The following is a 21734-nucleotide window of genomic DNA, read 5'->3' on the forward strand; positions in this document are numbered from 1 at the left end:
GTCGAAGTTCACTTTCTGTCTCTCACCTCTACCTCTACCTCGTCGCATTGATCGCTTCCTACTTTCGGTCGGATCCATGGATCCTCGACATCCACTACCACCCCTACAGACCAATCAAGCGACTCCTACGAGGACTCTTCGAGAAGAAGAAGACGCACAGGTCCGCATTGAACGAGAAGCGAGGAACGTCTTGAGAGGGTACCCGTTGGCGGCTGGATTGACCGGAGTAGCCGATGGTGAGTCTAACTACCTATTACAAGGGCTCTTGAGGGGCTTTGAGCGGAGGAGGCGAGTTATCGGAGCTAAAAATGATGAAGGCGGAATGCACGCTCAGACGACCCCGGGAGAACGTGATCCCACCCCAGAAAGACTTGAGAGCAGTCAAAGATTATATTGATACAAGCGAGCTGACTCTCCTCGTCGAAATAGTGATCTCTCACCTACCTCCTCTCGCTCCGGCACCTCCTTCCTTCTTTCCCGCGCCAGATTCGACCTCGTTACAGTCAATAGATGCTCTACCGAACGAACCCCTCTTTGACGACTATGCGCACGAGATTTCGACTTTGTTGGGAGGAAGAGAACGTGCGACGTTTCAGGAAGAACAATGGAGACAGAACGAGCTAGCTAGGCTGTCGAATGCACCTGAGTTGAGACAACAGATTGCACTCTTTCAGCAAGGTGGATCACTGTAAGTTGGAATTCAGTCAGACTTGGGATTTCGACAAGTCGACTAAAATTTCCTCCCTTGCGATAGTCCACCTCTCAATCCTCCATTTCCCTTCTCTGCCCCAGCTCAATCACCGAGTAGAAACACTTCCGACTCCCTCGCATACGAGTTCCTCGACGGAATCGGATTCCCTCCCGCTCCAGTTCCAACCTCTTTCGAAAACCCTTCTCCGAATCCGAATCTCATCTCGAACGAAGACAACTACGCTTTCTTCGATTCCTTCATCTCTGATCAACTACGACGTATCCCTTCTCGACCGGAACCAGCTTCGAACCAGTACACGAATGGCAGCTCGTCCCCGATCAAACCAGATCCGTTCGCTCTTCCCCAACAACCCCCAACTCCTTCTGCTTCTGGTCGGATACCACAACAATCGACATCGCAGCAGATGATTCCGGACAGCTCACCAGATCCTCTCATGATGGGTCCTTCCGGGTTTTCACCTTTTCAACGTTCTTTGCCTCCTCTTCCTCGAACTTACGTCCCTCAACCCGGTTCGAACCCTTTCTCGCCTTCGAATCATCATCGACGTACGGCAACGAACGATTCTTCTGCTTCGCCATTCACCCTTCCAGGTCTCTCGCCGACAAGACAAGATCAAACGATGTCTCCTTTCCCGGCTCATCTCGGAGGACCTTTCCAGGAGCAACAGGGAGCAGGAGTTGAGAGTGCAGTGAAACGAATCAAGTTGGCGAATGGAAATGGAGGAACTCCGCTTTCTGCGACGAGTGGAAGAGGTAAAGTGACTGGAGGAGAAACGAAAAGTGAGTTTGAGCAATACTCAAATCGTTCTCCTTTCGTTGACGATTTGTTCCATTCCATTCCGTACTTACAGAGATTGTTGATCGTCTCGCCGATCTCCTGAGCGATATCTTCTCCGCCGACGATTCCTACATCCTCGACACCTCGACTTCCGCTCTCGGTTCCTCATCCGCTCCGAATCCTCTCCTCCGTTCCCCATCCCGCACCGCGAGTGCAAACCAAGTCTCTTTCTTCCGTACGACCGCCGTCGCTCCTTCTGATTCCGCCCCACTCCTCTCAACCGCGACTCTATCGAAATTACACAAATACGTTCAATCGGTTTCGAACAAGAACAAAGGGGAAGATTTGCTTGAAGAGGTTGAGGAAGGGGGACTGTCGAGGTTACTCAAGCTGTTGAGTAGGAGTTGGGACGGGATCAGTGATCAGAGTTATTGGGAGAATGAGGCGATGAGAGCGAGGGATGAGGATGAGATGGGGACGAGTGGGAAAGGGAAGGGGAAGGGAAAGGGGAAAGGGAAAGCAGCCTCTCCTGGAAAGAAAGGTGGGAAAAGGAAGAAGTCGGTGGTTGAGGACGAGGACATGAACCTACCGTTTGACGAGAACGAGGTTGGTACTTCGAGGAGAAGGAGTTCGAGGTCTTCATCAAGGTCTCGCTCACCGGCACTTCAGCAAGAGATCGACGAGCTAGAGGAGGAGGAGGAAGCGACACAACCAGACGATCACTCCGACGAGTTCTGGACGACTGATTCGATCAACTCGCTTCATCGATCTCTTCGTAACCTCTCAGATGCCCTTCTCGCGATTCGCACTGCCTTATCGATTCTCACTCTCCGCGGCGTCTCTCTCCCAAAACACCTCTTCTCTTCCGATTACCTCGACTCACTCCTGTCCGTCCTCCGACACGCTCTCGATTCTTTCTTCAATCCTCTTCTCGAATCCCCCACAACGAGTGCACTCTCCGACCTCCTCCCTCCCCAACACTCTGAAACTCGCGACAAGATTAACGAACTCTGCGACAGTCTCTCAACTGCGACTGATTCGTTCTCGAATCTCGTCAAACAAGAAGACATGGGAGAAGATTTGATCAATTCGACCGTCTTTTTCGCACTCGATCCGTTCTTCCATGAAGCTGCGTTACCGTTACCGGTAGTGGGGAAACGAAAAACGACGACTTCGACAAATGCGAATCAAGGGAAAACGGGGACGATGCAACATGCGTTGAAGAATTTGAGAATGGGAAGTTTGAACCTCGTGAGGAGGATCTATGCGAGGTATGCGGATCAGAGGAACTCGATCGTCGAAGAGGTTTTGAGCAACCTGGGGAGAGGAGATGGTGCGGGAGCGAAGAAAGGGAGAGGCGAGATCAGGTGAGTGCTCCTTTGTCGTCACACTTTGCGTCGCTCGACTCATAGCTTACGAGAATCGTTTGAGAGCAGGTTACGCAACAACGCTTCAATTCAGACCGTCTCGGCTTTGCTCCTTCACCTCGTTCAAACTTGTTCAGCTGATCTCGATCATCAAGTGAGAAAAGTACTCGCTGGAAACCTCAGAGGTGTTAACGATGAAGGTGAAGATGGAGGTGGAGACGGAGACGGAGACGTCAAGATGGATGCTGGCTCGGCTGAGGAGAAACCCGAGAAGGAGCAGGAAGCTCAACGCCTTGTACGTTGTTCTTTGCCTCAGTTGTGTTCGTAGCGCCCGCACTGAGGGTCGTCTCGTTGGTACGCAGGACCTTGTACGACGAAGAATCGTCGAACCTGCTTACGAATCAGCATTCAAATCGGCTCGAACGATCATTGATGTTCTCCTCGGCCGGTCAGTTTTCTCGTTCTCTCTCGAATTCTGTAAACGCTGACTTGGTTTCTGCGAACGAGGATCAGATCTTCGAAGGTTGGAAAAGCTGCCGCTGGAACGGCAGACGCAGAATATCGCAAAGTGCTCGACCATTTGATCGCCGATTTACTCTCGACTCTTCACCTCCCTGAATGGCCTGGATCTGAATTGTTCCTTACCGTTCTTTGTCGCTATATGGTACGTCTGACGGCTTATTGAAAAACCGTCGTTGTTGATCACTAACAGAGGCCTTTCTTTCAATCTGCATTCCGTCGTAGATGTCCGCTTTGTCCGACAACAAGACTACGGCGGAAGCGAATTCTCTAAGAGGAATCGCACTCGATCATCTCGGTGTCATCGTCGCTCGTGTTCGCACTGATCTCGATGGTGCGGAGAAAGAACAGCTCAAACCGCTTCAAGAGGTAACGTGCTCTCCTCTTCTAGGCCAGACTCATCAGAACACACGACTTACTTTCATCTCGGCTCGACAGATTGTCTCGGAAGGGGATGCACATGCCCTCGAGAAATTCTTCTCTGCTCAGTCTAGCTTGCTCGCTCATCTCAAGCGTATCGAGAACTCTGCCGCTGGCGGTCAGGTGAGCATTCCTTCGTTCTCAGCAGTAACAACATTTTGCTGATCGCGTCGATTACTGCTTACAGGGTGATCTCGACTTGACTCGCGTCCTCTTTGCTCGAGACCTTTCTCAAGCTATCGACATGCTCGCGACTCCTCCCTCCGACATCGGTTCAGACGAGATCTTGCAACTCGAAGCACTCAAGGAGCGACTCATCACCTTCTCTCGATCGATCTGGGACTCGGAAGACGCCGAAGACGTCTTTGGACCGACTCCCGAAGATGCTCAACCTCGAATCGACGCGATCTCGTTGGCCCTTTCTCGCTCGCAACCCCTCGCAACTTTGTATCAACCTCTCATCGCTCGTGTCATCGAAGCTTCGGAAAGCTCGCAAGTTGCTCTTCGAACGAAAGCGCTGAGAGCGATCGGTTTGATCCTCGCTCAAGATCCGAACCTCTTCCAACAAGTACATTCGTTCTCTCCGTATCCGTCGGATCCTCGTCTAACACTCTGTTCACGTGGGCAGGACAACGTTCGTCAAAGCATCGAGAACCGCATGCACGATCTTTCTCCCGCCGTTCGAGATACGACGATCGAACTTGTCGGAAAGCACATCGTCAACAGACCTGATCTCGCTACAGAATACCTTCCTCAGATTATCGGACGTCTCTCGGTACGCATGGCTTTCGATCATTCTCGACTCATCTTGCAGTCGTGGCTGATCTTTTGATGTGTGTTCGCATTCTAGGATGCTGGATTGGGAGTCCGTAGAAGGGTCGTCAAACTTCTTCGAGTTTTCTACGGTATCCTCGATGACGAATCACATCGAATCGAGATCTGCCGAAACCTCGTCGGTCGAGTGCTCGATGAAGATGATGGAGTCAGAGTTAGTTTTTCGTCTTTCTCGACTGAACAATGACGTTCGAGCGTTGACAATGACTTTCCCACTTGACAGGATCTCGCGGTCGATACGCTCGAAGACTTGTGGTTCACTTCGCCCTCGAAAAGCTCTGACGCTCAAAGTTCGACAGTGAAACTCAGCAACGTGATCCTGAACGTAGTTGGAGCCAATCAAGGTCGAGTCGCACCAGTCGAAGAAGCTCTACGATTGATTATGGCGAAACATGCCGAGAAAGGAACTACCGCTCCTCTCGATCGATTGAGGGAAGTCATGGAGAACTTGATCGATTCGCTCGTCGTCGATAGCAGTTCAATGGTGAGCAGTATTCCACCGACGAGACGCGATGTCAGCTCACGAACGATCTCTTGTCTGTAGGATGTCGTCGCTTGCGTCAAAACAATTTCGGTTCTTAGCGCTGTCGATTCCAGTCTGCTCTCGACCGCGAAAGCGACTTTGCTTGTACCTTATCTCAAAGGAGCGACTACTGTCAGCACAGGACTCACTCCATAGACGTCTCTGATCAGGAGAAGCTGACCTTATTCTCATCCTTTCAGCCTGAAGAAAAAGCGATCAGCGACTACCTCCTCATCGTTTTCCGCTCGGCTGCTCGTGCGACTCCGAAGACTGCGTCCAAGTTTGGTCGCGACCTGCAAGCTGCGCTCTTGCCGATGCTCAACCGTCCTTCGGCTCAACTACAGGTCAGCTTCTCGTTCGTCTCTCGCTAGCTCTTCGCTAATCCTGCTGCTCTTTGACCCCAAATAGACTCTTCAATCTGTCATCTCGTGCTTCTCTGCTGTAATCTGGAACCAAACTCAAGACTTTGCTCTTATGGTCAAGATTTTCGCTGCGAGCATGAGCAAGTTCTCTTCTCCCTCTTGGCCTTGAAACCCGTCGATGCTAATCAACCTCATCGTCGCTATAGATCGTCTCCTCGTCGAAAGATCCAAGCTGGTCAACCCTGCGCGCAAGGCAGAAGTCAAACTTGGACAACTCTCAATCGTCTGTTACCTCGTTTCTCTCCTTTGCGAACATGGAAACTTTGACCGAATGCGAGCCGAGCATGAAGGTGAGCACATCGAATCTCCGCAGATCTCGACGGTAGCTGATCCTCACCTCTGTATCGCAGCGGTGCGAGCTTCTCTCGACAAACTTACTCCCAACTCGATCGCCGATTTCGTCTTCGACGTTCTCATCGAATTGCACAACCTCGACCTCCCTGCCGAAGTCAAGTCGACTTTTCTCACGAGTCTCAGCTTCTTGTGGCGCGCCTACCCGACTCTGATGATTGAACCGTCTTCGACTGCGATTATCGACGCCGTTTTCGACTCTCCTGATCGAAACCTCCAACTCCAGATCCTCCGCATTCTGCAGAACTTCCTCGCGAGTCAAGAACGATTGAACTCTCCAGCTCCGGTCGTCAAGGACAAACGCAAGAAGGCAGAGACTGGAGGAGTACAAATGGACGAGTTGGTTGGAAATGTTGAAGGATTTGCCGATTCAGGGTGAGTGCGAGAGGGTTATACGTCTCCATCTCTTCCTGCTGACGTCCTTCCCTTTTTTCGACCCACGTAGAGTTGCAAGCAGTATCGCTCAACGTTACTTGAACCCGATCCTCCGTTCTGCAGTTTCAACTCAACCTCAACTCCAACGAGTCGGAATCGACGTGATCAGCATGGTCGCTCGTTCTGGATTCATCCACCCTCTATCCCTCGCTCCGACTCTTGTCGCTCTCACTGCTTCTCCCGACGGTCAGGTCGCTTCGAAGGCGAATTCGACGTTTACAGTTCTTCATCAGAAACACGCTTCTCTCCTCATCACTCGTTTCCTCGAACCTGCGAAAGCTTCTCACAACTATACGAAAGCTATCTCGGCCCCCGCGATCCCTCGAGGATATCGAGGAGATCCGCCTGAATCAGTTTTCGGTCGTTGGTTCAGGTGAGACTATCTTTCCCTTCCCCCTCTCTCTACCTTCTGATGGAAATCTAACTACTTGAGACAAGCAGCTTAATTCACAAAGAGAAACGAGTGGTGCAACTCGACTACCTCAAACAACTTTGTCGAGTTTTCGAAGTCGAATCTGGATCAACCTGTACTGAGGTCAGTCTCTCCCCACCAGGGAAGCCCCCTTCTTCCTGGGAGGGCGCAGAAATCTGACAATATATCTGTAGGATGATGTCTCTGTCGCCCGTTTCGTCGCCGAAGCGATCTCAACTCTCGACTTCAAACGAACCGAAGAACCCATGTTTGTCATTTCTCGACTCAATACGATTCTCGCCATGTCGGGGCTTCAAGTCCTCCATCTACTCGAAGCTGAAGTGTCCGGTGGAGGAGGTCTTCTCGCCCTCGATGACGATGAAGAGATGCAAGAAGATGAACCTACCGAATCGGTTCAGAACGGAACGACGACGAAGAACAGTGAGTCTGGAGGATGAGTCAGAGTGCCGTCGAGTAAAGGCTGACAATCTGATTCATCATTTCGAGCCGCAGCACCGCCGTCTTTGGACCTCGCCCGTCAATCCACCATTTCTGGATTGGCGCTTTTGCTACGAGATCATTTGAAACAGCTTTACGCGATCAAGTGAGCTCCAGCTCTCCTATTGATCTCGCTCATTCACTGATTTCCTTGCTCCTTGACAGCGATGCGAAGATGTCGAAATACGTTCCAACGAAAAAATCAGCTGCCGGTGACAAGGTACGTCTTCTCCCTATCTCCTGCTTCGAGGACTTGGGCTGACCCGACCCGACTCTCTTAGGCTTGTTCACGCAAAGCTGGAGCTGCGATGGCTCTCGGTCACGACGGTTACTCTCGAATGCCATTCGCTTTGACCCCTCTCGCAACTGATCAAGATCGTGTCGACCAACGTTCCAAGGTTAGTCTTCGTGTCTCTCACATTCTCGTCTCTTATTGTCTGACGCTGACTCTCGTGGCGGTCAATGATAGTACATGAACCTGATTCGAGAAGATGGAACGATCAATTCTCTCGAAGAAGTCGATGAAGATGAAGATGACGCTTGAACGAAAACGCCTTGATACCCTCCTCCTCCCTCAAAAATTCCTCGCTCGCAGGTTACCTTTTCTCCTATCCCCTTTCTCCATGCTTTTACCCCCGATTTCTGTTCGTATACCTTTTTTCTCTGTCAGAATTTGCTATCACTTTTGCGCAAAACTCGCGAACCTCACAAAGATGGCGAGGCATGGGCAAGCTGAGGAAGTGAGCACGAACGCTGTAGAATGTCTGGTCTCTCGAGGTCCTTCAGCACCGCGGGAGATTGCGAGACGAGAAAGTCGAAAATGGAGAACACTCATTTTCCTCGAGGGATCCCATTCGCGCCTCGTTTGCGTGTGTAATACTCTCACATGATGTCTGTAGATACCAACGTGCTTCACAGAAGTGGTTGGGAGCAAACGTCTTCAGAAAATACGGACGCGAGCGATCGTGACTTGCTTCTCTCCAGTCTCTCGATACTTGCTCCTGCAAGCCTACAGCTCGACAATTTTCCGGTAAGCGTGACAGTCACCGATCAACAGACCTGCGAACGCGTCGGCGCATCGTGACGTCTTCACTCTTTTCTTCATCTCTCACTTGACATCGAACCTCTTGTAGCTGACTCGAAGCTCTATCGACCTCTTCCATACATAGACTAGCATCGGAACACTCCTAGAAATCCGTCTCCGAGTCTCCCCTCCCCTTCGAAAACCTCTCGGATCAACTCTTCTTACAAGATGGGTATCAAAGGACTCACCGCGCTCATTTCGGATCAAGCTCCTAGTTCGATGAAACAAGTCGATATCAAGAGTTTGTTCGGAAGGAAGATCGCTATTGATGCGTGAGTTCTTCCCTCTCTCAAACTCTCTCTCAACGTTCTTCAACTGACTCTGCCTGATCTCAATGTGTGACAGGTCGATGAGTATCTACCAGTTCTTGATTGCGGTGAGGCAACAAGATGGACAACAATTGATGAATGAAGCTGGAGAAACTACGAGTCATTTGATGGGACTTTTCTACCGGTTCGTCGAGATTCTCTGCTCAGTCTTCAACGCCAGACTGTATCGATTCGCGATGCGCTTGTAGCACTTTGCGTATGGTCGAGAACGATTTGAAACCGTGTTACGTTTTCGATGGAAAACCTCCTCAACTCAAGTCGAATGTCGTACGTTTCTCACCTCTTCTCTCTCCTCTCCTTCCTCTCCTTCTCGACCAGTGCTGATACGAGCTCGTAATGTGATGTAACAGCTCAAGAAACGTTTCTCGAACCGTCAAGAAGCGAAAGAAGATGAAGAAGAAGCGAAAGAAGTTGGTAAATCCTCCCACTCCTTCCCTCTCCCTCTCTTTCCCTTCTGTCGCTCTCTTTCCCTCCCCTCTTTAGCCTTCAACTCCTCATACTGACACGTTCTCACGATCGGATAGGTACGACCGAGGATGTCGACAAGTTGTCTCGTCGTCAAGTCAAAGTAACGAAAGAACACAACGACGAATGCAAGAAACTCCTCACTTTGATGGGTATTCCTTGGGTCGAGGTAAGTCGTCGGACTTATTATCCCTCGCCTCGAGATTGACTCTCGACAGCGATACTGATAAATGGGTTTCGTCGATTTAGGCTCCTTCTGAGGCCGAAGCTCAATGTGCTGAACTTTGTCGCGGTGGACTCGTGAGTTCCGGGTTCCTCTCCATCGTCCATGAGCGAAGTCGGACCCCACAGCTTGCATATTTGTAGGTCTATGGAGCTGGATCCGAAGATATGGATACTCTCACGTTCAATTCCCCAATCCTCCTCCGTCACTTGACTTTCTCCGAAGCTCGCAAGATGCCTATCGACGTTATCACTCTCGAAAGTGTACTTCAAGGTCTCGAACTCACTATGGACAAGGTACCTTTCCCCCTCCCTTCTCCCTTTCCCTTCTCCTCGTGCTCTCTTCGCTGACCTGGATCGACGCTGTAACCGCTAGTTCATCGATATGTGTATGCTCTGTGGTTGTGATTACTTGGAACCGATCAAAGGAGTCGGAGCGAAAACTGCTTTGAAACTCGTGAAAGAATACGAAACGATGGATGATATCTTGGCTCATTTGGCGAAAGGAAAGAACCCTCCTCCCGAGGAGTGGCCGTATGAGGAAGCGAAGGAGTTGTTTTTGAAACCTTCGGTCAAACCGGCTGAGGAGATTGATGTGAGTTTAATCTTTCTCTTGTTCATTTCGTGAGATGGTAGAAGAGGAGACTGATGGTGATTTGGATGATAATGGCGATGATGTAGCTCAAATGGGAAGCTCCTGATGTTGAAGGTCTTGTCGATTTCCTCGTTCGTGATAAAGGTTTCTCGTAAGCCAGTTCTCTCTTTCCCTTCTCCTTCAAGCACAAAACTGACTACTCGTTGATGTTGGATAGGGAGGATCGAGTACGTAAAGGTGCGGACAAACTCAAAGCTCGACTCAGTTCGAAACAACAAGGACGTCTCGATGGATTCTTCACCAAAGTCGAACCTAAAGCTGGTTCATCATCGACGAAGAGGAAGGTACGTCTTCTCATGACCTTCATCTCTCTCAACCGGTGGAGTCGAGACTGATGTCAGGTTGTCCCAAACGTACAGGCTGATGATAAAGGTGGAAAAGGTAAAAAAGCGAAAACTGAAACCAAGGGAAAAGGGAAAAAGAAGTAGTCGCTGGTTGTTCTCTCGCTTGATTCTCTCAGTCTCTCGGCTCTCTCTCTCAGTTCGTGTCTAGTTGTACTCCTTCCTCGTTCCCGCTTTTCTCGCTCGTCGTCGTTTTGGATACCCTTTCTCTCTCTTCTCTTTCGCAAAACCAAAGATGTTAAGACTCCTTTCTCTCCGTCGTCTTCTTTCTTCCGGCTGGAGTTCCGTCCGATTGAATCAGCGCATTTGAGATAAGATTCGCCTCTCTGTTGAGTGCGAGAGCTGAAACGAAAGACGAGAGAGATTGTATGCGGGACTCGTTTACAAAGTCACGAGCGTCAATCGCTCGAACCTCTTCCTCTGATCTCTTTCTCTCCTCCATCACTCCTTCGAGCTAGGCGTGACTCTCCAACATGTCAGACAGTGACAGTGAGATGTCAGTAGCCTCTCAACAACTCAACGAAGCCTCTCAACCCGTCGGCGTTCAATCTTCATCTCCCTCTTCCAAACCTCTCCTCTCTCCTGCCTCGCCCAATTTGACGACGTTCACGCACACAGGGATCTCCTACCGATCGATCGGAGTCCTTTGTACCCCTGAACTCGTACAACAAGCGAACAAGGAACGAGAAGAAAAGATTATCAAAGTTGATCGATTCAAAGCTCTGCCGGATCATGTCCTGAAAGCAGTGTTGGAATGGACGGTGAGGATTGAGATGGAGAAGTCGGAGAAGGCGGTGAGGGAGGCGGATCGAACGGATTGCGGTACGATTTCAAGTTCGAAATCGCATTTCTTGTATGTCTTGCCCTTCTTTTCGACTCTACAGCCCTTCGGACGCAAGTTAAAGCAGCTGAACCTACTGTCGCTGTCCTCGCTTTCGTGCGAACATACAGGGTCGCACGTTCGACCGAAAGGCACGACGTCTTTGGTCGTCTCAGTCGAATTTCTCGCAGAACCTACCATCTCCTTCGTCCCAAGTACTGGCGCGAGCTCGACATGTCTTGCTTCACCGTTCATTCGTACGGTACTGGTGGGATCAACACGGTCAATCGTCTCCTTTACTCGAAAACGACGATTTCGCTCCCAGTCTCTCCTACGAAAACCTCGCTCGACACGAACACCTCGGCTCAGACGAAGACTGATCAGACCGCACCAGAGGCTAGCTCCTCAAGTAGTCCACCTCCGAAGAAGAAGAGGAAGCGAGTCCTCGCGGCGGCAGTCGTACCTCGCTCAAACGAAGTTCTTCCAACTTTCGGCGAAATCGTCAACACCATTTTGATCGGAACTTACAGTTCGAGCGTCACCTACTTCTTCAACAACTACCTCCTCAACTTGCCGAACCTCCAACACGTCGTCTTCCCGAAGAATACTGCAATCACTCTCCGACAATTCGAGAAATTCGCTCAATCCGCGACTTACTCTCTCCGTACCGTCAAAGATCTCTATCTCCCCTCGAACGAAGATCGGGAATCTCAAATCGAATCAATCCTCACTCTCTTCAATGCCGCACCGAACCTCGAGAGTTTCGGAGTGTCGGGAAACTTCATACTCGATGAATTGAGGGGGAAGAGGTTAGGGTTAATTTGGAGACTCAATTCGAGGTTGAAACATTCTCCGACGGGGTGTTTGGGCGTAGGGTTGAAGGAGTTGTACTTTGGTCAAGGGTGTGAGATGACGGTCGGGTTCTTGAGGTCGTTGAAGGAAAATTGTCCTCGTTTGAACAAGTGAGTCGTCGTCTTCTCTTCACCTGGACCTTCCGCTGTGTTTGGTCTCGTGTTGTGAACGTCTGATCTCACGTTTCGTACAGACTTCACATCACGCAAGGAGTGAAAATCACTCTCGACTCGACCCCCCTCGGCGGAACTCCTTTCGATCTCGCTTCCTTCGCCGTCCAATGGTCCCTTCTCACCTCTTTCACTCTCATCGGTACCGACACGTTCAATGCCTCCGGAACTCTGGACGCGATCCTCAAAGTCAATTCTACGATCACTCACCTCCACGTCCGCTCGGATCACATTTCCTATTCGTTCTTCTCGAGTATCGTCAATGATTTCGCAAAGCTTCCCTCAACTCAACTTCTTCCTCCTCGTGTTGGAGTCACTCCGACCAACCTCGCGACGAGTCAGATTGGATCGGAAACTCCTACGTCGAATGCTCTAGTCGAAGCTAGTAAGAACCTCAAATACGGTGACAAAAGTGGATTGAATCATTCTCTCAAACATCTCGCTATCACTTACCGTCTCGCTGAAGGGGTGAGTGATTTCCCCTTGTCTCCATCGAGCTCTACCTCTGATGGACAAGGGATTCGCCCGACGTGAATAGGATCAAAAACCTTCCGGACTCCACATCCCTTCCTCGAAAATCGTCCCTTTCTCTCTCTTGTTACTCTCGTTCCAAGCGAGAGGACTTGAATGGCCGAATGAAATGGGAGGTCAAAGAGATTTGTTGAATCGTGCGGCGTTGATGGTTAACCTTGAGAGTAAGAAACAGAGGGAATTAGTCAAGAGGGAGAAGGAGGAGAGGGAGAAGAAGAGGAAGGAAATGGAGGCTCAAGCGGAGAAGGAGAAGGAGAAGGAGAACGGAGGAGGAGAGGGAAAGGGGAAGGGAAAAGAGAAAGAGGTTGAGAAAGTCGTCGTTGAGGAAGAGGAAGTTCCGATTCTCGATATCGAGATCACTTCTGCTGCCGACGCTTAGCTCGCTTGTCGCTTGTTCTTCTTTCGTTGATTCGCTGTCCCTTCACACTCTCGCGCTCTCACTGTCGATCGAAAATGGTTGCAATGCTTTGTCGAATTCTGAATGAGCGAGGGGAGTAAAGATAAACGAAAGAGCTGAGAGGAAATGACAACAAACAAGAAGAGATTGACGTAGTGAATGGGAAATCTAGGAGAGATCGAATCCTGCCCCAGAATTGATAGCATCTAGTTGCGAGCAAGAAACGGTCAGCTCTTCGTAGTTGAGAACGTTGGACGAGATATACTCACAAAGCAGCTTAGATCTGAGCGACTCAATATCCTTGTATTCCGGTAGCTTGAGAAGATTGACGCATGTCGCACTGTGAACTCAAGTGAAGTGTCAGTTTGGCGAGTCATCAAACTGAATCCGCACCGAACTCACCTCGTAGGTAACCTCGTCTCATCGTTCCCCGCGTTTCGAATCGCAAAGAGAGGGTTCAATTCCCCGAATCCGAGAAGAGGAGGTCTCGCGCAAGAAGTAACGAATTTGACGAGTTTCGCTCGATCTTCCTTCCCGAACGATTCGAACACGGTCCAGAAGTCGCGAATCGTCGGGTTATTCTCGTCTCCGTCCCAGCCTCCGTAGATCGTGTTTCGGCGGAGATCGGCGACGTTGATTGGTTCATCGACACCACCTTGAGAGAGATTGAGGAAGAATGAGCTCGGAATCAAGGAAAGAAGCGGCGAGAGAGGAGACTCACCAACGAGGATAGCCATTTCGGGCGCATTGAACAATCGCAAAAATCGTTCAGGGATGATTTCAAACATTCCTCGTTCGAACGCTTTCGATTGTTGAGCGATTTGAACGTTGAGTCGATAGTTCGACATGAGGACGATGTATTGCATTCGGTTCTCGTTCGTGACTGGGATCTCGGATCCGTTCGGAATGAGGTCGATCGTACGAGAGACGCCGAAATCTGAACAAGTTGAAAATCAGCAAAGTCCGCTAATCGAAAGAGCGTAAGGTAGCTCACCTTCATCCGTGACGGTAAAGTTGAGAGACAGATCTTCTTCGACATTGCCTGGATAGTTCTTGAGCTTGAGGAGACCGGCATAGAGTTCGGGGTCGAGAGAAGCGAGATCGTCGAGGTAACTTTGTTTACCGAGCCACTGCAAGCACACGTTCAGTCAATCAGTCCTAGTTCTTCGCACGGACTGGCTTGAGAGAATGAGCTTACCTTTGCGAGGAAGAAAGCGGCAAATCGAACGTCGATGAGAATCCCTTGATACAAGGCTTTTCCGACGATACGACCGAGGAAAGTGTACCAAGAGAGCTGGTTCGACTCTTTCGCATAGCTGTGAGGGTTCGGATAGATCTCTTGCTCCTTTGTCGCGAGCCATAAACCGCGATCTGTATCAAAGACTTCTTTCGAGAGACTAACAGTGAGTCGATAATGGAACTCGTAAGCACATCTCGGGGCAATGAGCTGAGGGTTCGATCGACTCACGAAGTAAGCAATTCCTTGAACAGTCCACCTCCATCGATCCCACTCTCTTCCAAACCATGTTCATCGATGAAAACAATCTCGATTCGTTTCTTGAGATCAGAACCGAGACCGTTCAAATGAGTGTATGCGTCTTCAGCGAGATGAGTTCGGCGAACGACGGCACGGTGTCGAGCTCGAGGCATGTAAGAATCGGAATCGGTCGCGAGTTTGCGGAAATCGGTATCGATGAACTGTCGGAAGATTGCGACTCGAGTCTCGAATGGGATGACGAAAGGAACTGTGATTCACGACGACATTTACCTCAGCAACGTGACGCTTCAGTGGGAGGTAAAGAGCGACGCGACTCACTGTTGTTGAGAACACCCAATCGAGGACTGATCAAAGCCAATTGACGTCTCGTCAAAGTCGGAGGCGCACGACTACGGCTCGGTCGTGCGAGTCCAGTCCTCCTCCATGTCGTACGCCTCACGAATTGATCGTCGTCGTCCTCTTCTTCTTCTCCGTTTTCTCCTCCAGCTCGAGCACGAGAGACCGTGGCAGGAGCAACAGCGTTCGTGCTCGGTACGAGTCCTTCGGCTTGTAGACGTTCATCTTCGAAGATCGCCGTCTGTACGAAACTCGCCAAGTCGAATTGCGAAGTCATGTGCCAATGACCCTCGGGAGTGAACTGTCGTCTCGAACTGGACCAAGCGAAGAAATGGAGTCAGCATCATTCGCGCACGATGAGATAGAAGTGTACTTACTCTCGAGCGTGTACTTGTTGCAAGAACCTCGTCATGAGTCCCCTCAACTCTTCATGACCAATTCTCAACCCGACAACTTTCCTCTTTTCGAGTTCATCTCCCGAATCCGCCGCACTACCTTCTTGCCAATACATCGCGAATGCCGTATTCCTCGCCATCGCCGAAAGTCCAATTACTTCATCCAAACTCAATGGATTTCTCCCTTCCGCTGCAGCACCTGAGCTTCGAACTATTCCTCCCCCTCCAGCCATTTCCGCATAAAACTCATCATCCCCCATCGTCAACAAACACCTCGAATACATCTCCAATGTCAACGTAATCACTGGCCATTCCTCCCTATATTGTCCATCCCGCAAAGCCGCCATGACGACCGTACTTTTCTCCCTCTTTGCTTGTGCGAGTAGTTTCCCCAAGGGACCTGTACGGAGAAAAGTTCGGTACAGTTCTCGAAGGAGACCGGAAGCGGTTGGGGCGTAGAGGAGAGTGTTGAGGAGGGAATCTTTCGAGGAGGGAGGGAGGATCGCGAGGAGTGAACAGAGGTAAGAGGTCAAGGGGAGTCGGGTAGAATTTGGGTAACGAGTAGAGAGACCGAGGAGGGTGAGAGTGTAGGGGCGGGAGGAGAGACTGAGGAGGAGAGAACGAGTGCGAGGATCGAGAGGCGCGAGAGGTCGGGAAGTTGAAGGAACGGAAGGTGCGTCGTCCATCGGTGTGTCACCTGTATCATCCTCGCTAGGTTCCATTGTCTCGTCCTCAACGTCTGAATCGTCGATAACGATCGTCTCAACTTCCTTTTCTTTGCCTTTTCCTTTCCCATTCTCAACTTTGAACGCATCGATCGGTAACTTGTCCATCAAGGCATTCGTGACCCTCAACCATGCTGCAAGTGTGACTCCCTTGTCGATCGAGCTGATCCGAGGAGCTCCCAACGAAACGAGGTTTGCGAGCAGATGAACCGCCTGTTCCGTATCGAGTTGTTCCTCAGGTCGATGCAGGTAGGAGGATAGGATGTCGAGGAGATCGAAGAATGGGAAGGATTTACCGAGGTTTGTGTTCTCTTTCGGAGCGAGTCGATGCGAGAGAAGAGGGACGGTGAGAATGTGAGAGGCGAAAGAGATGAGGATCGCTGATCGTTCTGGGCTCGACGGGTCGGGGTATAGCTTGAAAGGAAGTAGAGAGAGTGTGATAGTCGGAGGGAGGAGTGGATTCGAGCGAGATTGAATCGGCTGCTCGAGATGAAAATCGATCAGCTTCAGATTCATACGGTCTGACAGCTGAGAAGGACTCACAATGGCTCGTAGCAGACCCCCTAGCGACTGGTAGAACGTGTCTAGCTGCAACAGATGCGGTAACAACTTGCTGCCGTGCACTCTGGAAACCTTGTACTTCGAATAATTCGCTTCGTCCGAAAGAATCTTGGTAATCTCGAGAAACAATGCTGATTGTGGTAAGCTGTGGAGTAGATGAAAGCTGTCAGCATCACACAAGAGGAAGTGCTGAACCGTGCGCCCACTCACGAAGGATGCGAAGTTGCTTGCGAGAACAGAGTGGTGCCAATTCGTCGAATCAAGGCCGACCAGCTCGTCTCCTGGAACATCGAGAACAAAGCTGGAACTTTCACTAATGCCGGAGACATGATAGTCAGCCTCAAGAGATAGCTATAGCAGGAAGGAGGGGAAACTCACTCGTTGCGGAAAGAGGTTGAAGGACGATTCGACACCAAGTCGCCAACCTTTTCACATCTTGCGCATGTCCATCCGTGAAGAATAACGCAAGTAGTCGACTTGCGGATAGAATGGCAGCGGCATCTGGTGCGGGAGAAGCTGGAGAGGAGGAAAGGAGAGAGTCGTAACGAGATCTGAGTTCTTTGCGAGTGGTCGCCGCACTCCTCCTACCTCGATAGAAAGCCTACAGGAGTACGGGTATGGTCAGTCTCACTTGTCTCGGTCGTTCAGACCGCCACCATCGGAGCTCTTGATCATGACCAAACATCGCCTCTCGAGCAGGTCCTTCCTTGAATACGAGTAGAGAAGTACAGCTCACCTGAATCTTTCCAGCCGCTTTAGATTTCTGTCTATCCGCCTCCCTCGCTTCCCGTTCTGATCGCGCCCGAGAAACTAGATCTTGATGAGATGATTGAGGCGTACTCCTCGAACCTCCTAGGTTGACTGTTGGTCTACGAGTCGCTGAGCCGGTGAATAAGTGCTGCATACTCCCTCTGTGGAGCGTTTCGAAGGGAAAGGTGTAGGTTGAGTGAAAGAGAGTACGTAATCGCGAATCGAAGTTCTCCTCCCGCCATTCACTCGCATTCTGACTAATCATCCACGTCGCGAGTCCTTCGGTACTGAAAACTGCGAGCTGAACGCAGGAGCGATCGCAGCTCGAGCGAGGCCGTCCCGACTATCAAAATATGAGTCACTCCGAGTCTCCTCAGGCTAGTGGACAACAACTCTCCTCGACGACCGATGCCAGCTCTCAACTCCTCACGAGCAAGAAGATCGAGCGAACAAGCTTGCAAGAATAGATCAAAGGTATCGGCACCGAGAAACAGTAGAAGATGATCCAACGAGGAAAGTTGCGAAACGAAAAGATCGAGACGAAGAAGAGTCATACAAGAGAGAGCGTTCATAGACAGAGGAGTCGGTACGAGGAAGGGAACCTAGGCGCGTTGCTCCCCCTTCTCGACATAAGTCGACTTGGGTTGAGCCTCCTGGGGCGTGATCCAGTGGTAAAGTTCCTCCTTCGGGCCCACGTCCTGACGAAGGATGTACCTACGGATGTTGTAAGGAAGTTGTCTGATATGGTAGGAGGCGTGCTTCTTTGTCGGAACCGAGAAGACTTGATCGAGTTCTTCGAGAGTAAGAGCTGTAGCGAGACGAAGAGAGTCAGCAATCACAGTCTCGTTGCTGTCAAGGAGAGAGTGCTCTAGCCTTTGGTTTCTGGCATAAATAGCCACACAAGCAGGGTCCCAATCACGTTCCAACCAGCGTCTAAGGAAGAAAACGAGCGAAACCAGGGGTCAGTTTCAGAGAACTGATCCGCGAAACGACGCGGCTGGTGGTCAGCTATAGAGAGAGAGCACTTACACCAACCGAAAGCTCCTTGAGGACGGAAAGCTCCGAGGAGTCGAGGGAAAGTGAGCGCGAGGATAAAGTTGCTGTTTCAAGCTCAATCTCGTTAGTTGCGACGCTTGCTGAGTGCAAGGAATAGCAGACGTACAAAGACCAGGTAGTGGCAGTGGCGAACGACATTCCGACGTCACGAACGTAGAGAGGGAACGCCTCAGCAGAGTAAGTGAAAGCTGAGGTGATAGAAAGGTGGTCAGTGCGTCGTCAAGAGCTCTGTAAGATAAGGGTGAGGGAACTCACGAACGGGACCCTCTCCAGGAGAGTAGGCGATGCAGTGGAGGTAGATACCGAGAGCGACTAAAGTGGCAAGTTTTCGTCAGAACGAAAATCGACGACGACGAGAGCGAATGACTCACCAACCGCAATACGGGCAGTACTCTCTGGGTTCCCGGGCTCGATAAAGAACGCCATACCGGCTATTCAGAGCGAGGCGATCAGCTCGAGAAGAACGAGTCGGAAGAAGGAAAGCGAAATCGACGAACTCATGAAGAGGAAAATGGCCATCAAGGGGAACGTGACGAGAAGTAGAGTTCGTCGTCCAAAGGTGTCGATCGTCCAAACAGCGGGAGCTAGAGACAGAGGCGGTTCAGCACAAGTGAACGAACGAGACGATGAAAAAAAAGGAAACTCACCAGCGGCAATCCAGTTCAAAGCTCCGAAACCGAGGGTGGCACCGAGAGCAGAAACTTCAGAGAATCCAGCTTGACGGAATACGGTCGACGAGTAATAAGCTGCATGAAGAGGAGAGAGTCAGCGAACAAGCTTGAGTCGAAGAAGAGGAAAGAGAAGAGAGAAGAGGTGAGAAGAGGGAAAGGACGAGAGGACTCACCGATGACGTTGATTCCACAGAACTGTTGCATGAACATGACGATACCGGATGCGAGAGCGGCACGACGGTTACGAGGAACCGAGAAGAGCTCGACGATTGCAAGTTTTCCAGTTGCGATATTCGCCTCTTCCTCCAAAAGAGCATTGATGAGGAAAAGATCGCGAGCGGCTTGCAGCTTCGTGTGTCGGAGACGGCAGAGGGACTGGTAGGCATCTGGGTAGCGGCCCTTCGAGATGAGCCAACGTGGAGATTCGGGACAGAAGTAAACCTGAGCCATGACAAAAAAAGCAGGAAATGAGGCGGATCCGAGCATGATACTGTCAAATAGAGACAGTTCAGTGGTTAGAGATAGGTCAGTTGAGTAGAGACAGGTCAATTGCGTTTGCGAAACTTGAAAATGTGGACTCACCGCCAATTGAGGCCCGTAATTCCGCCAGAATCTTGGACTCCGTAGAACGCCAACGAGGACACGGTACCCAGCATGATTCCGAATGCAGTCTGTGATGGTGGAGGGTGGAGAGGGGCGAGAGGAGTGAAATGAGGAAGAAAGAAAATCAGTATTTTTCAAAATCGTCGATAGAGCTCCATACCGCAGTCAGACCGGATCCTCGAGGCAGAGAGACCTCCGTTGACGCGGATTGAGGTAGTAGAAGCAATATGGGAGCAGGTATGAAGGAGTGGGAGACAGGGAGCAGAAAGGAAGCAGTAAGGGGACAACTTACCCAGACTTGCCACTGCATGACGAGAGCTCCTCGAATCAAAGGCGGCGCCGTCTCAGCTCCATATACGGGAACCGTAGCAGACTTGGGTCCAAGACCGAGACCGAGCACGAACCTAACATCGCAAGTAGCAAGAGAGGTTAGATTCCGTCAATCAAACCCATGCGAAAGGAGTCGAAGGGAGTGGAAGAACTCACCTCGCCGCGAAGAGATGCTGCCAAGAGTTGGTAACCGCCATCCAGATACAAGTCAAGGCCGACAGAAGAGCGGTGACGAAGATCGTTCCTCGTCGTCCAAGCCATCGATTCATGGGTTCAGTGAGCCAGCAACCGAGTACAGCACAGCAGAGATAGGGAGCTCCGTTGACGAGACCTGCACCGGTCGGACGAGAGTCAGATCTCCAACTCGAAACCGAAAACTCCGTGAGAAACAGGGACGAACCGAGAAGCCATTGATTACGACCAGCGTCTGGATCGCCTTCCGACGTAACGAGTCCGAATTGAGGTGCCCTGGAGTAGTGCAGAAGATCAGACTACGCTCGCGAAGACACCTCGAAAAAGGGAGGAAACGCACCAGAACAAATTCGCTCCGTTCGTGACACTCTCGTCCATACCTTGGACAGCGGCACACATCGAGCAACAGATAACGAGGAAGTAGAGCGTCTTCGGGTGGTCCCATTTGTGAGTCTAGCGATGAAAGGAGCGATAAAGGATCAGTGCGAAAGACGAAAAGAGCGAGGAGAGAGGGGGTCAAAACTCACAACTTCTCGACGAAGAACAATTCGGTCGTCTTCGTTCAAGAGAGCGAGGTCCTCGAAAGCCAAAGGGTCTTGAGCTACTTGAGCTCCTTTCGCGAACTCGTCTTCGTATTCTCCCAAACCTTTCTCTTGAGCGAAAGCACGTCCCATCGCTGCGTAAAATCGAAATACCGGGTCAGCTTTCGTACGTCGCATGAGAACAGAAGAGTTACTCACCTTCGAGTCGTTCGAGAGAGATACCAGTGAGAGGGTTTTCGAGCTTTGCGTTGACGTTTTGAAGCGTACGGTCGACATGAGCGTATTCTCCTTCACCGGCAAGTTCACGTTTCTCGTCGGTTCCCTTTTCGAGTTTGCCTCCGGTAAAGCTCGAGTCGCTGTTCGTCGTGTGAGTTGGTGGAGTCGCCATGATTGATCAATCCGAGTCGACGAGTTGCGAAGTTTTCGTCGATTGAGGAGGCAAGTCGAAGACGATAGATAGGGAGAGAGAGAGGGGAAGGGCGCGGAGGGGTAGACGGTTCCCCAGGAGGGGCCATACGAACCCAAGAGAACGCTCAATTCGCATCAAAGGTTTCCAAGCAAAACGAAGACTTTTGAGGTTTTCTCGGCGGTCGTCTCCAAAAAAGGGAAACCTCAAGAAACTTGTCGTTCGTTTTCAAGCTCGTTCCACCTATAGAATCTCAAACGAGTCCAATTGAAACGATCGAAGTCGACGAGTTACCGCTGCTCAGCTCCACCCTCGTCGGAGAGAAAGAATACGCCCGCGAAGGTTTTAGAGTTCGATCTGAAGTTAGTTCGGCTCGGCTTATTCTGCACGCACCATTAGCGTCGTCCTTTCTTGCGATCAAACCCTTCGACTTCATCTTCCCAAGCCTTTCCTTTCGACGAACGCGTGGGGAGATTGAACAGGATCTTGGAGTAACGACTCGAGTGGGTAAAGAAGAGCTGAGGAGAGGGAGT

At 50.8% G+C, this 21734-nt stretch overlaps 5 protein-coding genes across 5 annotated transcripts; 3 read left to right on the forward strand and 2 right to left on the reverse strand.

Annotated features, from left to right (window-relative positions):
- Positions 1-76: 76 nt before the first annotated feature.
- Positions 77-7814, forward strand: SCC2 (cohesin-loading factor complex subunit SCC2; the record flags this gene model as incomplete). Its single annotated transcript, XM_076630957.1, has 25 exons — positions 77-236; positions 430-688; positions 755-1491; positions 1563-2856; positions 2926-3151; positions 3219-3304; positions 3370-3520; positions 3601-3744; positions 3814-3918; positions 3983-4363; positions 4424-4570; positions 4646-4783; positions 4853-5113; positions 5174-5284; positions 5353-5496; positions 5561-5654; positions 5721-5864; positions 5925-6300; positions 6371-6733; positions 6802-6895; positions 6967-7213; positions 7286-7376; positions 7436-7490; positions 7552-7668; positions 7740-7814. 25 exons carry the CDS (start codon positions 77-79, stop codon positions 7812-7814), a joined length of 6000 nt encoding a protein of 1999 aa, XP_076489097.1.
- Positions 7815-8522: 708 nt separating this feature from the next.
- On the forward strand, positions 8523-10453 carry RAD27 (multifunctional nuclease RAD27; the record flags this gene model as incomplete). The annotated part of the gene is made up of 11 exons (XM_076630958.1): positions 8523-8626; positions 8700-8807; positions 8872-8950; positions 9034-9097; positions 9208-9317; positions 9398-9448; positions 9515-9667; positions 9747-9965; positions 10052-10116; positions 10183-10309; positions 10385-10453. 11 exons carry the CDS (start codon positions 8523-8525, stop codon positions 10451-10453), a joined length of 1149 nt encoding a protein of 382 aa, XP_076489098.1.
- Positions 10454-10860: 407 nt separating this feature from the next.
- On the forward strand, positions 10861-13118 carry JCM6883_000229 (uncharacterized protein; the record flags this gene model as incomplete). The annotated part of the gene is made up of 4 exons (XM_076630959.1): positions 10861-11188; positions 11251-12148; positions 12232-12676; positions 12747-13118. The coding sequence occupies 4 exons, from the start codon at positions 10861-10863 to the stop codon at positions 13116-13118; spliced, it is 2043 nt and encodes a 680-aa protein (XP_076489099.1).
- Positions 13119-13304: 186 nt separating this feature from the next.
- On the reverse strand, positions 13305-17555 carry HUL5 (ubiquitin-ubiquitin ligase HUL5; the record flags this gene model as incomplete). The annotated part of the gene is made up of 13 exons (XM_076630960.1): positions 13305-13342; positions 13406-13476; positions 13539-13791; positions 13858-14073; positions 14131-14266; positions 14335-14533; positions 14605-14881; positions 14953-15284; positions 15348-16570; positions 16634-16796; positions 16862-16964; positions 17030-17252; positions 17388-17555. The coding sequence occupies 13 exons, from the start codon at positions 17553-17555 to the stop codon at positions 13305-13307; spliced, it is 3402 nt and encodes a 1133-aa protein (XP_076489100.1).
- Positions 17556-18003: 448 nt separating this feature from the next.
- On the reverse strand, positions 18004-21183 carry JCM6883_000231 (sugar porter family MFS transporter; the record flags this gene model as incomplete). Its single annotated transcript, XM_076630961.1, has 16 exons — positions 18004-18209; positions 18275-18334; positions 18431-18501; positions 18564-18645; positions 18713-18769; positions 18829-18888; positions 18955-19041; positions 19105-19203; positions 19302-19618; positions 19711-19799; positions 20024-20135; positions 20218-20392; positions 20462-20529; positions 20594-20706; positions 20781-20929; positions 20994-21183. The coding sequence occupies 16 exons, from the start codon at positions 21181-21183 to the stop codon at positions 18004-18006; spliced, it is 1935 nt and encodes a 644-aa protein (XP_076489101.1).
- Between the last annotated feature and the right edge of the window lie 551 nt (positions 21184-21734).

This window comes from Sporobolomyces salmoneus (genome assembly GCF_050403485.1).
Source record: "Sporobolomyces salmoneus JCM6883 DNA, S_salmoneus_JCM6883_v1_ctg13, whole genome shotgun sequence".
NCBI classification, from domain to species: domain Eukaryota; kingdom Fungi; phylum Basidiomycota; class Microbotryomycetes; order Sporidiobolales; family Sporidiobolaceae; genus Sporobolomyces; species Sporobolomyces salmoneus.